General features: G+C 49.7%; 2 protein-coding genes and 1 long non-coding RNA gene across 8 annotated transcripts in view; 2 read left to right on the forward strand and 1 right to left on the reverse strand.

Annotated features, from left to right (window-relative positions):
* The window catches only part of NFKB2 (nuclear factor kappa B subunit 2), an 85,066-nt gene extending 81,078 nt beyond the window's left edge, over nucleotides 1–3,988 (forward strand). For both annotated transcript variants that reach the window (XM_081191600.1, XM_081191599.1), the window contains 5 exons: nucleotides 499–719; nucleotides 1,483–1,561; nucleotides 2,106–2,278; nucleotides 2,389–2,500; nucleotides 2,593–3,988. In XM_081191600.1, the coding sequence (XP_081047726.1) occupies nucleotides 499–719; nucleotides 1,483–1,561; nucleotides 2,106–2,278; nucleotides 2,389–2,500; nucleotides 2,593–2,729 (722 nt within the window). In that variant the 3' untranslated portion in view covers nucleotides 2,730–3,988. The remainder of the gene's footprint in view (nucleotides 1–498; nucleotides 720–1,482; nucleotides 1,562–2,105; nucleotides 2,279–2,388; nucleotides 2,501–2,592) is intronic.
* Nucleotides 3,989–6,801: 2,813 nt separating this feature from the next.
* PSD (pleckstrin and Sec7 domain containing) overlaps nucleotides 6,802–15,592 on the reverse strand; it is a 121,502-nt gene continuing 112,711 nt past the window's right edge. For all 5 annotated transcript variants that reach the window (XM_081191540.1, XM_081191541.1, XM_081191539.1 and 2 more), the window contains 5 exons: nucleotides 13,475–13,545; nucleotides 10,305–10,462; nucleotides 9,684–9,828; nucleotides 9,095–9,238; nucleotides 6,802–7,486 (listed from right to left, as the gene is read on the reverse strand). In XM_081191540.1, the coding sequence (XP_081047666.1) occupies nucleotides 7,262–7,486; nucleotides 9,095–9,238; nucleotides 9,684–9,828; nucleotides 10,305–10,462; nucleotides 13,475–13,545 (743 nt within the window). In that variant the 3' untranslated portion in view covers nucleotides 6,802–7,261. The remainder of the gene's footprint in view (nucleotides 7,487–9,094; nucleotides 9,239–9,683; nucleotides 9,829–10,304; nucleotides 10,463–13,474; nucleotides 13,546–15,592) is intronic.
* LOC308585849 lies at nucleotides 7,495–8,696 on the forward strand. Its single transcript, XR_014007627.1, has 2 exons — nucleotides 7,495–7,968; nucleotides 8,189–8,696. It is a non-coding gene; the product is annotated as an uncharacterized lncRNA (long non-coding RNA).

A 15,592-nucleotide genomic window follows, 5' to 3' on the forward strand; every position in this document is an offset into this window, starting at 1 on the left:
GCTCAGTTATAAGGTCTCTCTCTCTTTGTCATGTCCACTTATTTTTGGGTGCAGTCTAGACAACAAATGTTGCATTAGTTGGACTGGGGTGGGGGAAAATAAGCTATGTAGTTGATTTCAAACAGAAGATGACATTGAATAAATATCCCAGACTTTTAAAAGTTTGGGGGAAGGAGAGGGTGGGCAACAAACTGGTCCAGAGAAAGATTGGAATTCAGCACTGACAAGCAGAAAGGCTTGGGCTAATGGGACAATCTCTCATCCCCTACCCATGCGCTGTTCTGGGGGCGTTCTTGTGCCTCCAGTGGATTTGGGGAAAGAGATGGTGGGGAGTCCTTGCACTGGCTTCCAGTAGCAGAAAGGGTTTGTTGAATCTGGCCCTAAAATTCCAGAACAAGTCGCAGAGCAATCACAAAGGGAGCTGCCTCTTACACCGCCTGATATACTTTGCCCTGTTTGAAGCATTATGCCAGCTGAACTCCCTGTTGAACTCCCCAGGGGCAGATGTCCTGTGTGAGAATGACGAGCCCATCTCGGCCCCCTCGTCTAACCCAGGCAGCGACGTGGAGTTGGAACAGGAAGAGGAGGAGGAATGGGTCATGGAGCTGGGAGAGGCCCTGGTGGAGCCGGGTGCAGACAGCGTGGCTGAGCTGAAGAGCAAATGGCCTGACAAGCAGGGGCGGGGGCACACGCCATTGGACTTGACTTCAAGCCAGAAGGTATGTAACGTTTTGTGGGGTTCAGATTGGACCCTTGCTGCAGTAGAGCCATTCCTAGTTGTAACATATGCAATGTTCTAGACCAGACTTTCCCAAACTTGGGTCTGTAGCTGAGAGCCAAGGTGGTGTAGTGGTTAAGAGTGGTAGACTCGTGATCTGGTGAACCTGGTTCGATTCCCTGTTCCTCCACCTGCAGCTGCTGGGTGATCTTGGGCTAGTCACACTTCTCTGAAGTCTCTCAGCCTCACTCATCTCACAGAGTGTTTGTTGTGGGGGAGGAAGGGAAATGAGATTGTTAGCCACTTTGAGACTCCTTAGAGTAGTGATAAAGCGGGATATCAAATCCAAACTCCTCCTCTTCTTCCAGCTAGCAGTACCAATGGCCAAGGATGATGGGAGTTGTAGTCCAACAGCAGCTGAGGACCCAAGTTTGGGAAACCCTGTTCTGGACCAGCCTCTTCTGGACTGCAGCTCCCATCATTCCTGGCTGTTGGCTGAGGCTTGTTGTGTTGCCCTTCCAGGTGTTGTGAGCTACATTGTCCACCTCTGGATTATAGAGCGTCCTGCAGCTAAGGCAGTTTGGATCATCGCCCACCTCTGATCATAGCTATTTGTAGCTCTCTGTGTACCCCTTTGTACCCCATGTTTTGTGATGGGACGGACCCCATCCCCATGCACTCAGTAGAAGAAACTCTTTTTTATCTCTCCTGATATAACCTGCTTAGGGGACAGTTAGAGGTAACCAAGGCTTCTTTCCTTCCAGGTGCGGGAGATATTGCAGCAAGCATTGCTGCAGAACCCAGAAAGGGAACAGTCTGCCGAGACTCCTGCTTCCAGGCAAGGTGAGTGAATGCTTCTTTTCCGCTTGGGGTCCCGCTGAGAAATAACCCCTGTGCATCATTTCACATTTGGACTAGGGGGCTTTGGCCATCGATGTATATAAAATTCCAATACATATTAAAATATATTATATATTACTGACTTCCCATCCCATTTTCCGTGACGTTTTTCTTATCCCCCCCCCCTTGCTGAACCCTGTCCTCCTCTCTTATTTAACATAGTCATAACACAATAATCTTTAATTGTTATGTCGCTCAAAGTTCAAAACCTGCTCACAGATTCATTTTGTAGTCTTTCTTCAAATAATCTGAAAAGGGCTTTCATTCTTCAAGAAAAACAAATGTCACCAAGTTCTCTTATTTTAGCATTTAGCTTTGCTGATTCAACCTATTTCATTGCTTTACTTATCTATTCTTCTTTAGCGGGGGCTGTAGGTGCTGCTTTCCTGGTCGGGTGTGGGGAGGAGGCAATGGCTTTCGGGGCAGAGACAGGCACCTTTGTGCAGAGAAGTGATCGTCTGTCATCATCTGTCTCTGATTTCTCCAGGAAGCGTCCTGTCTCTGAATAGCGACACCCTCCAGAGTCTAGAGAAGCTTCTGAACCATGACTGCCAAGGGGCAGACTGGGCAGAGCTAGCCAAGAGACTGGGCCTCTGCAGCCTGGTGGAGACCTACAGAGGGGCAGAGTCGCCCAGCAGAAGACTCCTCCTGAGCTATGAGGTTAGTAGATCCTCCTCTGTCCCTTGCCCTCCCCCTCTCCTTTGTCACCTATTCCTAGCAGGTCCCCTCTGAACCCTCTGTGTTTCTCTCTCTCCCCCCCACCCCCCCAGCTTGCTGGAGGCAGCCTCAAGGGTCTGCTAGAAGCACTTGACTCCATGGGACTGACGGAGGGAGTGAAGTTACTGCAGAGACCCGAGACGTTCGTCAAGCTACAGAGTACAGGTACAGATACGGAACGTTAGAGCTGGGGTTGCAGGGACAGGAAGACTACATCGGATAACTTGCTGACGGCTATCTCTGTCTGCCTCTCTCAGAGCTGAAGGAAGATAGCGCCTATGGGAGCCAGTCCGTGGAAGAGGAGCCAGCAGCCCTGCCTGGGAAGCTTCCACCAGCCTCCTCGCTGGAAGTCCCACCTCTCTTGCCTCACAGCCAGCAGGAGCAAGTGCACTGATACGAGAGAAGCCGGAGCCTCGCTGGGGGAAGGGTGATTTCGGACGTGTGCCTCTCGGACCCAGGACTCGGGCATCAGGAGCTGGGAAGGCCGTGCAGAGCGCGGCGCAGCTCTGATTTTCACGGCTGGTCTGCACAATGTAGGAAGGACTGTTGCAGTTAGCCCAGCCTGCCTTGCATTCACCAGACCTTCACCAAATGTGGGAGATAGGGATAAGCAGTTGTTTTGTCCTGGTGCCTTTTATCAAATTCTGATTCCAAGCCTGATCAAGACTTTGCGTCTTCTGCTCTTCCTGAGACAACCTTGCTCCCCGGCATCAGCCATGTCACCTGTGATGGGTTAGGTTTCGTTGGACAATGGATGCTGTTTACTCCTGAGCTCCTGGACTGCCCCACAAATTGGTCCCCTTTTAGTGCCTTTTTATAGTCCTAGTGATTCAGGTGCCTGTCTTCTCCTTGGGAATTAATGGCTCTACAGAACTGAATTTTCACCTGTGGCTTGGTAATTTGGGGCGGAACCCCCAAAATGCGTTCAGACGAAAGAAACCCTACGTTTGGCACAACCCTCGTGCCATGTGAAGCAGGGTAACAGCCCTTTCAGAACCTTGTGAACAAATTTGTTGCTTAGTCCTACGATCAAATTTGGATTTGAGCAAACCCTTACGTAATGGCTCATCTTGGAAAATTTGCTAACATGCAATTTTAACAATTGCCTATCAGCAGGTGTCCAATCGGCACATTGTTTTCAAGTGACAAAGAATGCCATTCAATGTCAGTAAGCAGTTTCGACAAGCGAAGCAAGAAGGATGTTCTGGCCGTTGGTAGCTGCTGACAGTTGTGCTTCCTAGTCAGAGGTGTGTGAACGGGGAGAGCTCTTACAATGTTGAGTAGCTAAAACTTTGATGTAAAGATTTGCAGTTAGGAATCCATGCTGGTTTGTTGGGGGGGGGGGGTCTTCTGAGCTGAAAATTCCAACCTTGGCTCAGAACACCCCCCCCCCCAGTTCTGTGAAGGGAATAAATGATGCAAATTTGCATGTACACAGCGAAGAGGCCTTTTCAGGAGAACTTGGCCCTTTGGATAGAAGAAGGAAACCGGCGCATCAGAGGACAAAAGTATCGAGTGGATGACTGACAAGTTCTGCCACAACCGCACTCCAATTTCTAAGCCTTTGTAGTTTTCAAAAGACTTCTGTCATAGAGAATAGACTTGTGCTTTGTGGATAATTTTTTAAAATAAATAAAAATCCCAGGGTGATTATGTCTGCATCAAAAGTACATTCATCATTGATGCTTTAGCTGAGACTCCTGCAATTTGCATAGGGTTGGACTAGATGACCCTTGGGTCCCTTCCAACTTTATGATTCTATGCTGATTAATGCAATTTTCTAGACCCTTTGCCTTCCAGGTGTCCTCCAGACGTTTTGGACTACCTCTCCAATCAACCCCAGTGTGGTCCAAAAGAATCTAGAGAGCATAAGGTTAGTGAATGTTGTTTCAGGCTGTTAAGAAAATGTTCCATTAGTTTATCACAGGCTGTGTTTATATGTAAAACTAAGTCAAACCATTGTGAGCATGCTGGTTTCAGAGGAGGAGAGTGGAGCAGTTTGCCTCCTCGGTCCATTTTAGCTTAGTGCAACATGGCGGTTTAGCCAAGGTTTTAGTGTGCTGTTTGAACCCAGGTTTGTGGTTGAGCTTTATTTCCCTCTTGACCACAGTTTCTGCTCCAAGGTTTTGTCTTGGCTGCAGGTGGTTCTTGAGGAGGAGAGCTTAGTCAGGACCCCAGCAAGTGACAGACAAGTGGCTGTTAGGCAGTGAGAATCTGGATTGGTGTGTTGCTGCGGCTTCTGGTATCCAAGAGCAGAGTTCTCTCTTCCAGGGATGATGCTCAGAAGCCAGGCTTTCTTCCATAGCAGAGTGGTTTATATACGTGCCACTTTTCTGCCAGCCTTGCCTATTAATGTTAGGAAAGATTCACTACCTCTCCTCTTCCACATTGCCCTGTATTCCATGCAGAATACAACAAGCCTTTCAAACTGCTTTTACAAATCATCAGGGTAAAAATTGGAAGCGCCATTCTCTACCCCTCCTCCCAAGTTTTCAGAACTTGCTATAACCTGCAAAAATGCTGCAGTGTTCTCTTCACTGTCTTCACTTTCTTCCATTGTGTTCTCTTACTGCTGTTGCTCTACTCTTCAGCTTCTCCTTTTATCCTGCTGTTCCAGACACACCTCCATTTTTGCTTGCTGCTTTATTGTGAACTCGGTATAGACTTTGCTCTAGTTCCTGTCTGATTCTTTTCATTCTCCAGTCTCTAACCCTGATAAACTGTAGTTAGCATCCAGGGAGTTGCACAAGTTGGGAGGCGTCCGGCAAAGCCATTTCCCTCCCACCCCTCTGCAGCTCCTTTTGGGCTGTGTTTCTTGGAGAATGGCAGCAGATGGAGAGAGAGGGAACTGCCCCAAATTAGCTGGAGGGCTCTTGGGCCCCAAACCGTATTTCACTGTGCTGGTATTAGCTTTGTAGAATTCTCTTCCACCCGATAGCTGCCTGGTTTTGTCTGTTTCCTTCCTTAACCCTACTGTTGTTGTCACATGGTACATCTGATCCTTCCCCCCCTCCAGCTCAGCCCTTCATGCTGTCTTTCTTTAGGTCCCCCCCACCCCCCAGGTATGTCCATTTTGTTTGTATGCGTATGCATAGCAACCATGCGTCTTTACTTCTTCTGTTTAGCTTTCTCCGGCCCCTACAGTATTTCACGTGTCTGAATAGTGGTGTGCCTTGTTCCCTGTGGCCATGGCCTTGCTCCAAGTAACTAGTTACCCAGTAGCTGCTTGACCCTTTGCTCCTCAGCCATGGTAGGCAGTATGGCCAAATGGTCAGGGTTGGTGGCAGTTGGGCATCCCAATGAGAGCTGTGGGATCCCTACTTTCCACAAGGGTCAGGCAGCTCCCTGCTCCTTATGTAACCCAAATGGCTACCCTTCTGCCATGGCAGTGGCCCCCTCTGGCTATCTTTTTTCAGTTGGGGAGGAGCAGCTGTTGTAGTTGGTTTAGGACAGGGAGAAGCAGGTCAGTGAAGGTGCTTGAATAAGTTTTACTTAGGTAATTAAAGGAAGAAACTGTACAGAGCTCTTTAGGTTTGTTTTTTTTACAGTCAATTCAAGAGCAGAATAAAAAATTGACACATTCAGAGAGTCAGTGCTGGAAACAGCCAGCCAGTCCCCTGCTCCCCCCCCCCCTTTGCCCTTCTTTACGTCTGCAGAATTTCCCATTTGCTTTTGTCCCATTCCCGCCCCCCCCCGCCCGACTGTCACCTGGGGCTTTCTTTAACCCATCTCCTGCTGTTTTAAGCAAGTATTGGAGCCACATCCTTAAAGCCCTTTGAAGTGACAAGTGAGAAGGAGCAGGCCGGCTGGGTGCAGCCAGGGGGGTTGCCGTCTTTTCTTAAACTTGGGTCCCTGGCTGTTGCTGGAATACAACTCCCATCATCTCCAGCAACAGGTGGGGACCCAAGTTTGAGGAAACACTGGTTGAGGGGTGGAAATGCTCCTGGCAATTTCAGAACCTTCCACCCACCCTTGTGAGATTAATCTATATGTATTCTGGCTAGGACTATGGGCCACTCAGTTCTGGCCCCTGCATTGTTTAAGCCCCACATCAACTAGGCCAAAAAAGAGGCCAGCATGCTCATCATCCACAGTGATCTCCATAGGGGGGAGGAGGAGGGATTAGAGGGGGTGTGCTCTTGGGAGGGGGTTCCCCACCCCCTACTATGGCTTTGTCAGGCTGCCACCCGGGAGGCATCCGTTGTCCCTGGTTACCCTGTTAAGTGCTGGTCCCTTGAAGCCAAAGGGCAACCCCCCCAAGCCCCGAACAAGTATCAGGGTGACTCGAGGACCAGCTTATGCTGGTGGACAGCTGCTGGTGGTGAAGAATGAATTGGGCATCCGTGCAGGAGTTGCTTGTGCTCCTGTAGGCAGCCAGTGCAAGCGTCGTGTCTGCAGGAGGGATCAGGGCCCTTGCCACCCCAAGCTCTGGGCCAAACGGTTCCTGCTTAAACGAAGCAAGTGTCTATCTGTCGCCAGTGTGATTCAGTGTTGCCGGGTACTAAAAAAATGTAAAATATTATCACAAAAACGGTAAGAAACGGGCAAGGAAAAGTGGGGGGGGGGGCGGAGTTGCAGTGTGGAGGCAGCCAGGATTCAGCCCTTTCCACCCCTTCTCACTTTTGCAAGAAATGGGGGTGGCGCAGGGGGTAGGGAGAAAGGAAAGTTCTTGCCGCTGCGTGTGGTTTGGAAAACAGCCCTGTGGTTTTTGTCGCACGAGGGTTTTTGGTCGCTTCACTCACGCACGAGACCAGGAAGGCTGCACACGCTGGAACTGTGGTCGCCCCTCCTCCTGGATAACAGGCTCTGTCCCGCAGCGAAGAAGAGGCCTCGGGCCTTCTGTGATGCGGCTCCCGGCCACCGATAATGAAATCATGCAGGTTTGTAGGACGGGCACGGCACCCTCCTGGCAGGCCCCTGACCCTTCTAGGACTTCTGCAGACCGCTGGCAGCTTGTCGGCTACTGCGCTTGATCCTGGGTCCCCCGCCGACTGGCTCCTGGCTCAGGGAAGGGATGGACTGCGACTTTTTGACACTGTTCTCTGCGCCGGCTGCTGTTTCAAACAGGGCGGCCTCTAGCACCGTGAGGTCCTCGGAGCCTGTCTTCAGCTTGGCCCGCATCAGGGTAGCATAGATCCCATAGCGCGTTTTCTGCAGGGAAGAGAGACGTGAGAGGCAGCTGGTTTGGGGGGGACCCCCTTTGCACATCACACCCCTTATTTATCCTGTTTATTCAGACCCCACTTCTGCTCCAGGGGGGAGAAGCTGGCTTGCATGGCTCTCTGCCCTCAACAATAACCCTGAGAGGCAGTGACAGGATTTGAACCCTGCCCATCCTTTGAAATACTGTGTGTGGTTCTTATCCCACGCACCCACCCCCATTTCAAAAAGGATATTGTAGAGCAGGGGAAGGCACAGATCAAAAGAGTCTGAGCATCTTTCCTACAAGAAAGGCCTAAACATTTGGGGCTAGTAAGTTTACATGGGAGAAAGACTACTATGTGAAGGTTTAGAAAAAAGTTGGGGAGAGATAAAAATTCACAATCCTGAAACGCATGCACCTCAAAAAAGGGACAAACTGCTGGTTTGGGAGAATCAAGGGTGTGTTTCACACAAGACATAGTTACAGATAGGTAGCCGTGTTGGTCTGCCATAGTCAAAAAAAAATTCCTTCCAGTAGCACCTTAAAGACCAACTAAGTTAGTTCTTGATATGAGCTTGGTACTGAAGAAGTGTGTATCTGACGAAGTGTGCATGCACACGAAAGCTCATACCAAGAACTAACTTAGTTGGTCTTTAAGGTGCTACTGGAAGGAAATTTTTTATTTTGACACAAGACATAATTATCCTAAGAAATCCAATGGGGTAGTCAACAGAGAGAGAGATTGCAGTCAAAACACATTAAAATGTTTTTAAATAGTGTGATTAGACAGATACGGGGCAGGCTATGGCAGTGTTAGAAACTCAGCTATATAAGCTAAGCTGTATATGGCACCTTAAGCAGTTGCCACAGTGGAGTGTCTATTTGCCAGGGGGTTGGAATAGGTAAGTATTGTGGTCCCTTCCAACGATATGATTTTATGATCTCAACTACATTCCTTGACTGTAGCTTGCTCGTACAACAATTTGCTTGTCCCAGTTATGCAAGGAGGAGAAACACACATGGTATGGACTAAGGCAGAGGTTTTAAAACTGGCCATGGGCCCAGAAATCTCCATGTAGTCTTAATTCAACCTGCACCAGTAGCAAAATGTGCCTGGCTTGTTTCGAACAATGGGCTACAGGTGTCTCAGCAGCTGCTGAATGTACCTCCAACTACAGAGGAATTGCAAGCAGGATTAAACTATAACCCATCATGTCAGTGCAAGGATTTCTGCTTGTGCAATGGGTCTTTGCCCCCTATGCTCTCCCCAAATATGCTCCAGAAGGCTGGGGAGGGGGGATGCAGGGAGGGGAGAAAGTTTCCTTTCCCAAACAGAAGCCCCTGTGTGGATGAAATGTTCACGTAACGCTACGTTGGGCTTCCACCCTGCTCTGCCTGGCAGTGTCAGCTGCCTTGGGACATTTCTTTCCTGCCTTGACTGTGGCTTTCCTGGTGGGCTTTGGTCTGATCCAGGAAGGGCTTGCAAAGGTCACCTCTCTCTGGCGAGCAGCCCCAGTATAGGACTGATTTGGCTGTAAAGGTGGCACTTCCCTTGTGAGAACTTCTACCACCAGGCTGTGGCAAATTCGGGGGCACCTGCCCGCTCCCTTACTGACCTCGAATATCAGGTACTCCTCCTTTTGCTTCAGCTCTTCGTACTCCTTGCCCTTGACCTTCTTCTCCGGCAGGGAGGAACGGTGCTCAAGCAGCTCTGCTGCCATGGCTTTGAATTTGGCCTCATGACTCTTTACTTGCTCCTCCTGGGAAAAGGAAGGAAACAAGTTCCCTTGACTTCAGCTGTCCAGCCTCACCATCTAACTTCCTTTCCCTCCATCCCCCTGCACCGCAGCTCTTTTAAATTTGATTTGATTATCATCCCCTTTTCAGAGAGGCTGAGAAGCTGCTGGCATGGGCTTCTCCAGCACCCCTATTTTCCCCCACTGAGCTAAACATGTACAATGACTTCCACCCGCCCTTAAGTTGGTGCCTTCTAATGCTGTCTTCTGGAAGTCTCCCCCCCCCCAAATATATGTAGATTGTGTATGACATCCCTGCCCCTCAAGGGAGCTCCTTTCTAAACATGGCAGTTCCTGCTCCATCCTTTGTTAGCCTTTAAGGTGCCCACAAGCCTCTTTGATCCTGCAACCCTACCACGTCTTCTTTCTCCAATTCCTCTCAGTGGCAGAGGCCTGGTCCTCCGCTTACCTGAGACAGCCGTGTGGTGGAGCTGGGCAGCAGCGGGCGGCTAAACTTCTTCTGAGACCCAATAGCAGCTGGGAACGGGGGTGCGGAGAACATGGCTGCCACCACATTGATGCGTGTGATCCAGGAATTCATTTGCTCCGTGTTCCTGGAGGAAGATGCAAAAGTCAACAGATGAGGTTCCCCTTCCTTCCTTGCACTAGGACCACAGCTTCTTCCAGGTTTTGTATTAAAAAATGAAAAAGCGTTTTGTGTGTGTGTTTTGTGTGTATTTATGTGTCTTAACAAGGGACAGGCCTATATTTGGAGCCAGACTAGGACAGGGCTGAACTAACCAAAGCATACTCTGTGACTCTGGAGAAACGCAACCAAATTGAGAAGGGGATTGTAAGTGGCTGGGACACTTAAGGAAGGAAAAAATTAAAGCAGAGGCAACTGGAGCAGATCTGAAGCAAGATCTGCTCTGGTTAAGCTCACAGAGGCGGCTGAATCTGAGAAAAGGGGGCAGTGTGGGAGCGACAACTTCCCAACTTCCCAGCAAGCCATTTCCCCTTTCTCGCTCTCCCTCCCCTCTTGTCTGGATGCCCAGGGCTTTCAACATGGGCCCCAAGACGATCAACTTACGGGGCCTGGAAGAGGAAGACTCTCCAGTCAGCCGTTCTGAGGTAGAAGACGTTGGGCCTCTTGTTGTAGTCCGATGCTTGGGTGGCCAAGGAGTGGTGGATGCTGATGGCGTTCTTCAGTTCCTCCTCGGCCAGGGCCTTGCCAGGCTTGTACTCCTCCTGAAACGCAGGCAGGCAGACAGTGGGTGGGTGAATTTGCTCCTCCTGACCCCAGCCAAAAGGGCATGGAGCTCTCCCTCGCATCTCAAGAGTCTGATCCTAGGTTTGAGTGTGATGTACCAAGAGGCTTCTAGGACTGCAGATTGGGACTTTGTGCACATCCACACCGGAAAATCCCAAATAAGGGGACCTCAGATCTGGTAGGCAGGACACTGGACTACAGCAGATATACCATTACACGCTTCAGTTGAGTTTTGTGTGTATATATACGTATATAAAATTTGCATCGGCTTAATATTTATTAGATGTGTCATCATTGGCGGAAGGTGGGCATTTTTGTAAAAATGCTTGGAAAGCAGAGGAGCTCTCTGAAAGACTCTGGGTGGCATTTTTCTTCCCATTCATTATTGGTCTTGGGTTATGTCTTGCCATTATGTACTGCGATATCCACCCTGCCCATTCTCCTAACCAAAATTCATAAACACACTGCCACAAACATATTAAACATCCACATTCGGGGAGGGGCATTCCTGTGCAAAATCTAAGTCATGCAGTTGTCTTGCTATAGCTGTCCAGTTCATTTCAATTCAGGCACGCAGTGCAGACCACAACTACCCTGGCTGGCTGGCCCTTGCTTCTTTAGCAGCGCTCAAGGAGACAGCTAAAGCAGGAAGTGTTTCTGCTTAACAACGTTCAGGAATAAATGAGTAGTCCCTCACTGCCCAAATGGAGCTCTGGAAGTATTGACAGATATCCAGCATTTCACAGGACTGCTCATTACAAGGGCGTGGGGGCATCTGTCCCTGGTTAGCTTCCAGCAATATGAGTTTTGCAGTGAAAATAATTCCTTGATACAAATATGGCTTCTCCAAAATGGCTGCTCTTGCAAGGCCATCCTCACAGGAGACTAAGAAGTGTCCCGATAGATGAGGCCAAAGGCATGTCTCACCCAGCGTCCCATTCCACCCAATGTTCCCTACCAAATTTGAATCATGTTGCATCTCTTCTAACACCCTATGCCAGCCATGGGCTTCACCGCCTCCTGTTCCTTCCTCTGCCCACTGGCATTGACTAGCACCAGTGCCACATCTCTTCTGCGGCAGACTGAATCTGAATCCATCCTTACTACTTGTCGTCTCCCTGAGGCTTCCATCACACAGCCAAGTGGCTGCCTAAAACTGAATCTAGGTAGTCCTTGCTACTTGCTGCTTAGCTTCCACTAGGACCAGGATTTCCCAAACTTGAGACTCCATCTGTTTTTGGACTACAACTCCCATCATCCCTAGCTTGCAGGACCAGTGGCAGCTCCCACAGCAATGGCCACCAAGGATCGGATAAATGCATGGAGTAAAGGTAAAGGGACCCCTGACCATTAGGTCCAGTCGTGGCTGACTCTGGGGTTGCGGCGCTCATCTCGCTTTATTGGCCGAGGGAGCCGGCGTACAGCTTCCGGGTCATGTGGCCAGCATGACTAATCTGCTTCTGGCGAACCAGAGCAGTGCACGGAAATGCCGTTTACGGTCCCGCTGGAGCGGTACCTATTTATCTACTTGCACTTTGATGTGCTTTTGAACTGCTAAGTTGGCAGGAGCAGGGACCGAGCAACGGGAGCTCACCCCGTCACAGGGATTCGAACCGCTGACCTTCTGATCAGCAAGTCCTAGGCTCTGTGGTTTAACCCACAGCACCACCTGCGTCCCTCTCAAAATGCATGGAGAGGAGAGGGCTATTGAGGGCTGCTAGATACAATGGCTGTGCTCTGCCTCCACAGTCTGAGGCAGCAATGCTTCTGAAACCACAGGAGGAGGGAGGGGTCTTGTGATCGAATCCTGCTTGCAGGTTTCCCCAGAGGCAACTGTTCAGACACCGTGAGAACCCAATGCTGGACCAGATGTGCCGCTGGCCTGATCCTGCATGCTCTTCCCATGTTCTTTGTTTGCAACCCTTTGGGGACATGTGCATTGCGTTGGCTGCATCAACACTGCCTGCCGGGTGGGGAATTTCTCTCCCACTGCAGTTCAGCCAGACTTCTGGTGTGGAAGCTGACATGTATGTAGGCCTGTCCCTTTGTAAAAAATGTGCACAATCATCACAATTATCTCAGGCTCGTCTTAAATTGGGGAGGATGATTCACCCTTCAATTTTTCTGGGTTAACAAAAGCAAGAAGAGTTGCAAGATGCCTCGAGAGTTCTAAAAAGGGAAATGATGCCGTTTCAGTTTGGATTAAGACCCGTAACACTTGAGAGGCCTACTACACAGGGCTATCGCGAGGCTAACTATAACAGAACCTGCAAAGTGTTTTGCAACCTTTAGCTGCTGCAGAGCAGAATCTGCGAGAATGCAGTATCCACATAAATTTTGCACAGCAGGAATATGAATGTTTCATGCAAGCTTAGTGTCCCGGTTTTTAATCCTCTGGACCCGGCCACCCCTGCAGGACCTAAGCAGTCCGGTGAAGTGAAGGGTGTCAAGACAGTACGCTTCAGTTAGGCAGAAGCGCAGCTCTTTCCCCCTGATATTGCAAGAGACACTCGTCTCGACAGCACTAAGGCAAAGCGAAGAGACTGTCACAGCAGATGATCTTCTACATTGACTCTGGTCTGCGTGACACATGGCTGGACTTTCCGTGCAGTCTCACTTTCAGTTCAGAAAGGGTCTAAACAACATCCTGAGGACAAGAGAATATAATTTCTCTGGCCATGTAGGAAAGCTCATGCTATGGGCAGAGTTGGGGAAGATGTCAGAAATTGCACATGTACGTAAATGAGGGCAGGGGCTTGAGATCAACCACTTGGCGGATGGGGGAGCAGGGAATTGGCGGGGAAAGGAGACTCCAAATGAATTCCATGCCCAGCCAATCTCAACACTCCTCGTCTTCAGTCCCAGCTTTCCTAGTCAACATTTCAGTTTAATGAACGGAGTTATTGGGAGCAGAACAAAACATGCAAAACCCATGCGAAAAACTGGGTTGGCTCCCTTATTCCAGCCAATGGAAATCATGCTTTAGTTACCTTCTGTAGATACAGGATCATGCCCTTCAGGATCGCGTGGAAAGTCTTCCACCCCCGCTTCCCTCTTGGGGCTGCCAAGGAAAAGGGAGAAGAGTCATTACAAAAGTTGGTGCTAGGCAAAGGCCTCGGTGGGAGGGGAGCAAGCTCAGCGGAGGCATGAATTTCTGGGGGTCTGGGAATGAGCACATTCTGTATGGGGGAGGCCTGGCAAGGACAGGACTGGTCCCATCCTGCTGTTTTCTAGGGCAGAGGCATCAGGAAGCTGTTGAAGCTCCACTTAGAGGAAGCAGGCGCAGCGAGTGGCTCCTGCCAGGTAATTCTGTACTCGGCAACAGATACGAAGCATACAGGCACAGCATCTAATCAGATCAAAAAGGCATTAGCTGCCTGGGATTAGGAAGGATTTTGCAGGGGAAATGGAGGGTGCAGCGTGGGTGCATTCTTTGGGATGGGCCAGGTACCTTCACACCAGGCAAATGACTCGGTTCCCTGAGTGCTAACTGCGCCCTCTGAACCTGGAAGAATGTCCTCGCCTTGCACCCCGCTCCCCTGCCCCTAATTCAAAACCATGCCCAGACAAAGAGACCCAAGGGAATAGGCTGTCACCTGGCAGAATGAGCTTAGTTTATCCCCAGCAATCTCTTCAGTACAACCTTCCACCCCCCCAACCGCTCTGTGCAACTTTCCCATTGCCCTCCCTGAAGGTTATGCATCGTCCCATGCTGCCAGCCACATCTGGCACAAAATTGCAATGGTTTTAAAAACCCAGCAATCTGCAAGAAACAAAACAAAAATCCCCACATCCCCCCCTTGCCCCAGGCTAGAGATGTGCGGCAGCTTCTGCTATCCTTCCTGAGAAAAAGTCATGCTCGACTCGAACATTGCTGACCTGCTCCTTCAAGCGAATGTCGTTTGGATTCCACCCTTGCCTGCAATCCTATAGACACTTGAACTCAGTGGGGCTTACTTCTGAGTACACATGCATGTGGACAGAAGTGCTTATGTGGCCCTGTTCAAAGAAGCTGAAGATAAACACCAAGTACACAGCTAAGGCAAATATGAATTGCCATTTATCCTTAGATAAGTTGTTCTAAACCAGGGATCGGCAACGTGTGGCCCATGGGCCGAGTGCGGCCCATGAAGACCGTTTTACCGGCCCATGAACCGCCCCTGAACTGAGCTGCCCACTCGGCGAGTCCCCCTAAACCAGCGCGGCGCGGGGACTCGCCGAGCAGTGCCAGAAATTGCGTCTGCGCACATGCAGATACTGGAAATCATGTCTACGAATGTCCAGACGCTGAAAATTGCTTCTGCGCAGATGCGATTTTCAGCGTCTGGGCATTCACAGACGCGATTTCTGGCGTTACACTGTGCCAGTTCGGGCCACGGAAAATCTCTGTGGGAGTGATCTGGCCCATGGCCAGTAAACCTTGCCACCCCCTGTTCTAAACCATACCATCACTGCTTTTTGTTTTTGTTTTTGAATTGCAACTTCTTCCTCACCAGATTTCTAGTGCTGAAGTGGGAGATATTAAGACGCAGCCTGTATGTGGCGCCATCAGCACAGTACAGAAACCCATCCTAGACCCTTTAGAAATGGCAGAGACTCCACAAGACTGCAGGAGGGGAAGAGTAACTTTGCAGAGCTTATACAAAACACTTTAAGGAACAGGGAAGGACAAAGGACTGGCTGGAATTTGTGAACGGAGCCTCTTTGCGACAGTAATTGCTGGTTAAAACAAACTCCCATAGAATCTGAATTGATCAGAAAAATTGGTGGGCTTTTGTTTCTGGCAAAAAAATTGCAACTCCCTTTGAATTGTTTTGAAATAAGAGAGGAGGGTTGATTTTAAATAGGTGCCCAGTAGGTGCACCTCAAGAAAGATAATCCAAACAATACGCTGTGTGGGTAAGGGCAGAGGAGTTAGTCATACAGGGAGTTTCCATGAACATAAAAGGGGGGGGGCGGGTCTTTCCTCATGTGAGACACGGACAAAGACTCTGGTGACCAACATCCTTCTTTTCCAGGTGCAGCAGACCTGGCTGCCATAGATGTTTCACCACACAATTCTGGACATGTGAGAACATCAGTGGCGGATCACATACTAGCCCCTCTGG

Source organism: Podarcis bocagei (assembly GCF_964188305.1).
Source record: "Podarcis bocagei genome assembly, chromosome: 4".
Taxonomy (NCBI): domain Eukaryota; kingdom Metazoa; phylum Chordata; class Lepidosauria; order Squamata; family Lacertidae; genus Podarcis; species Podarcis bocagei.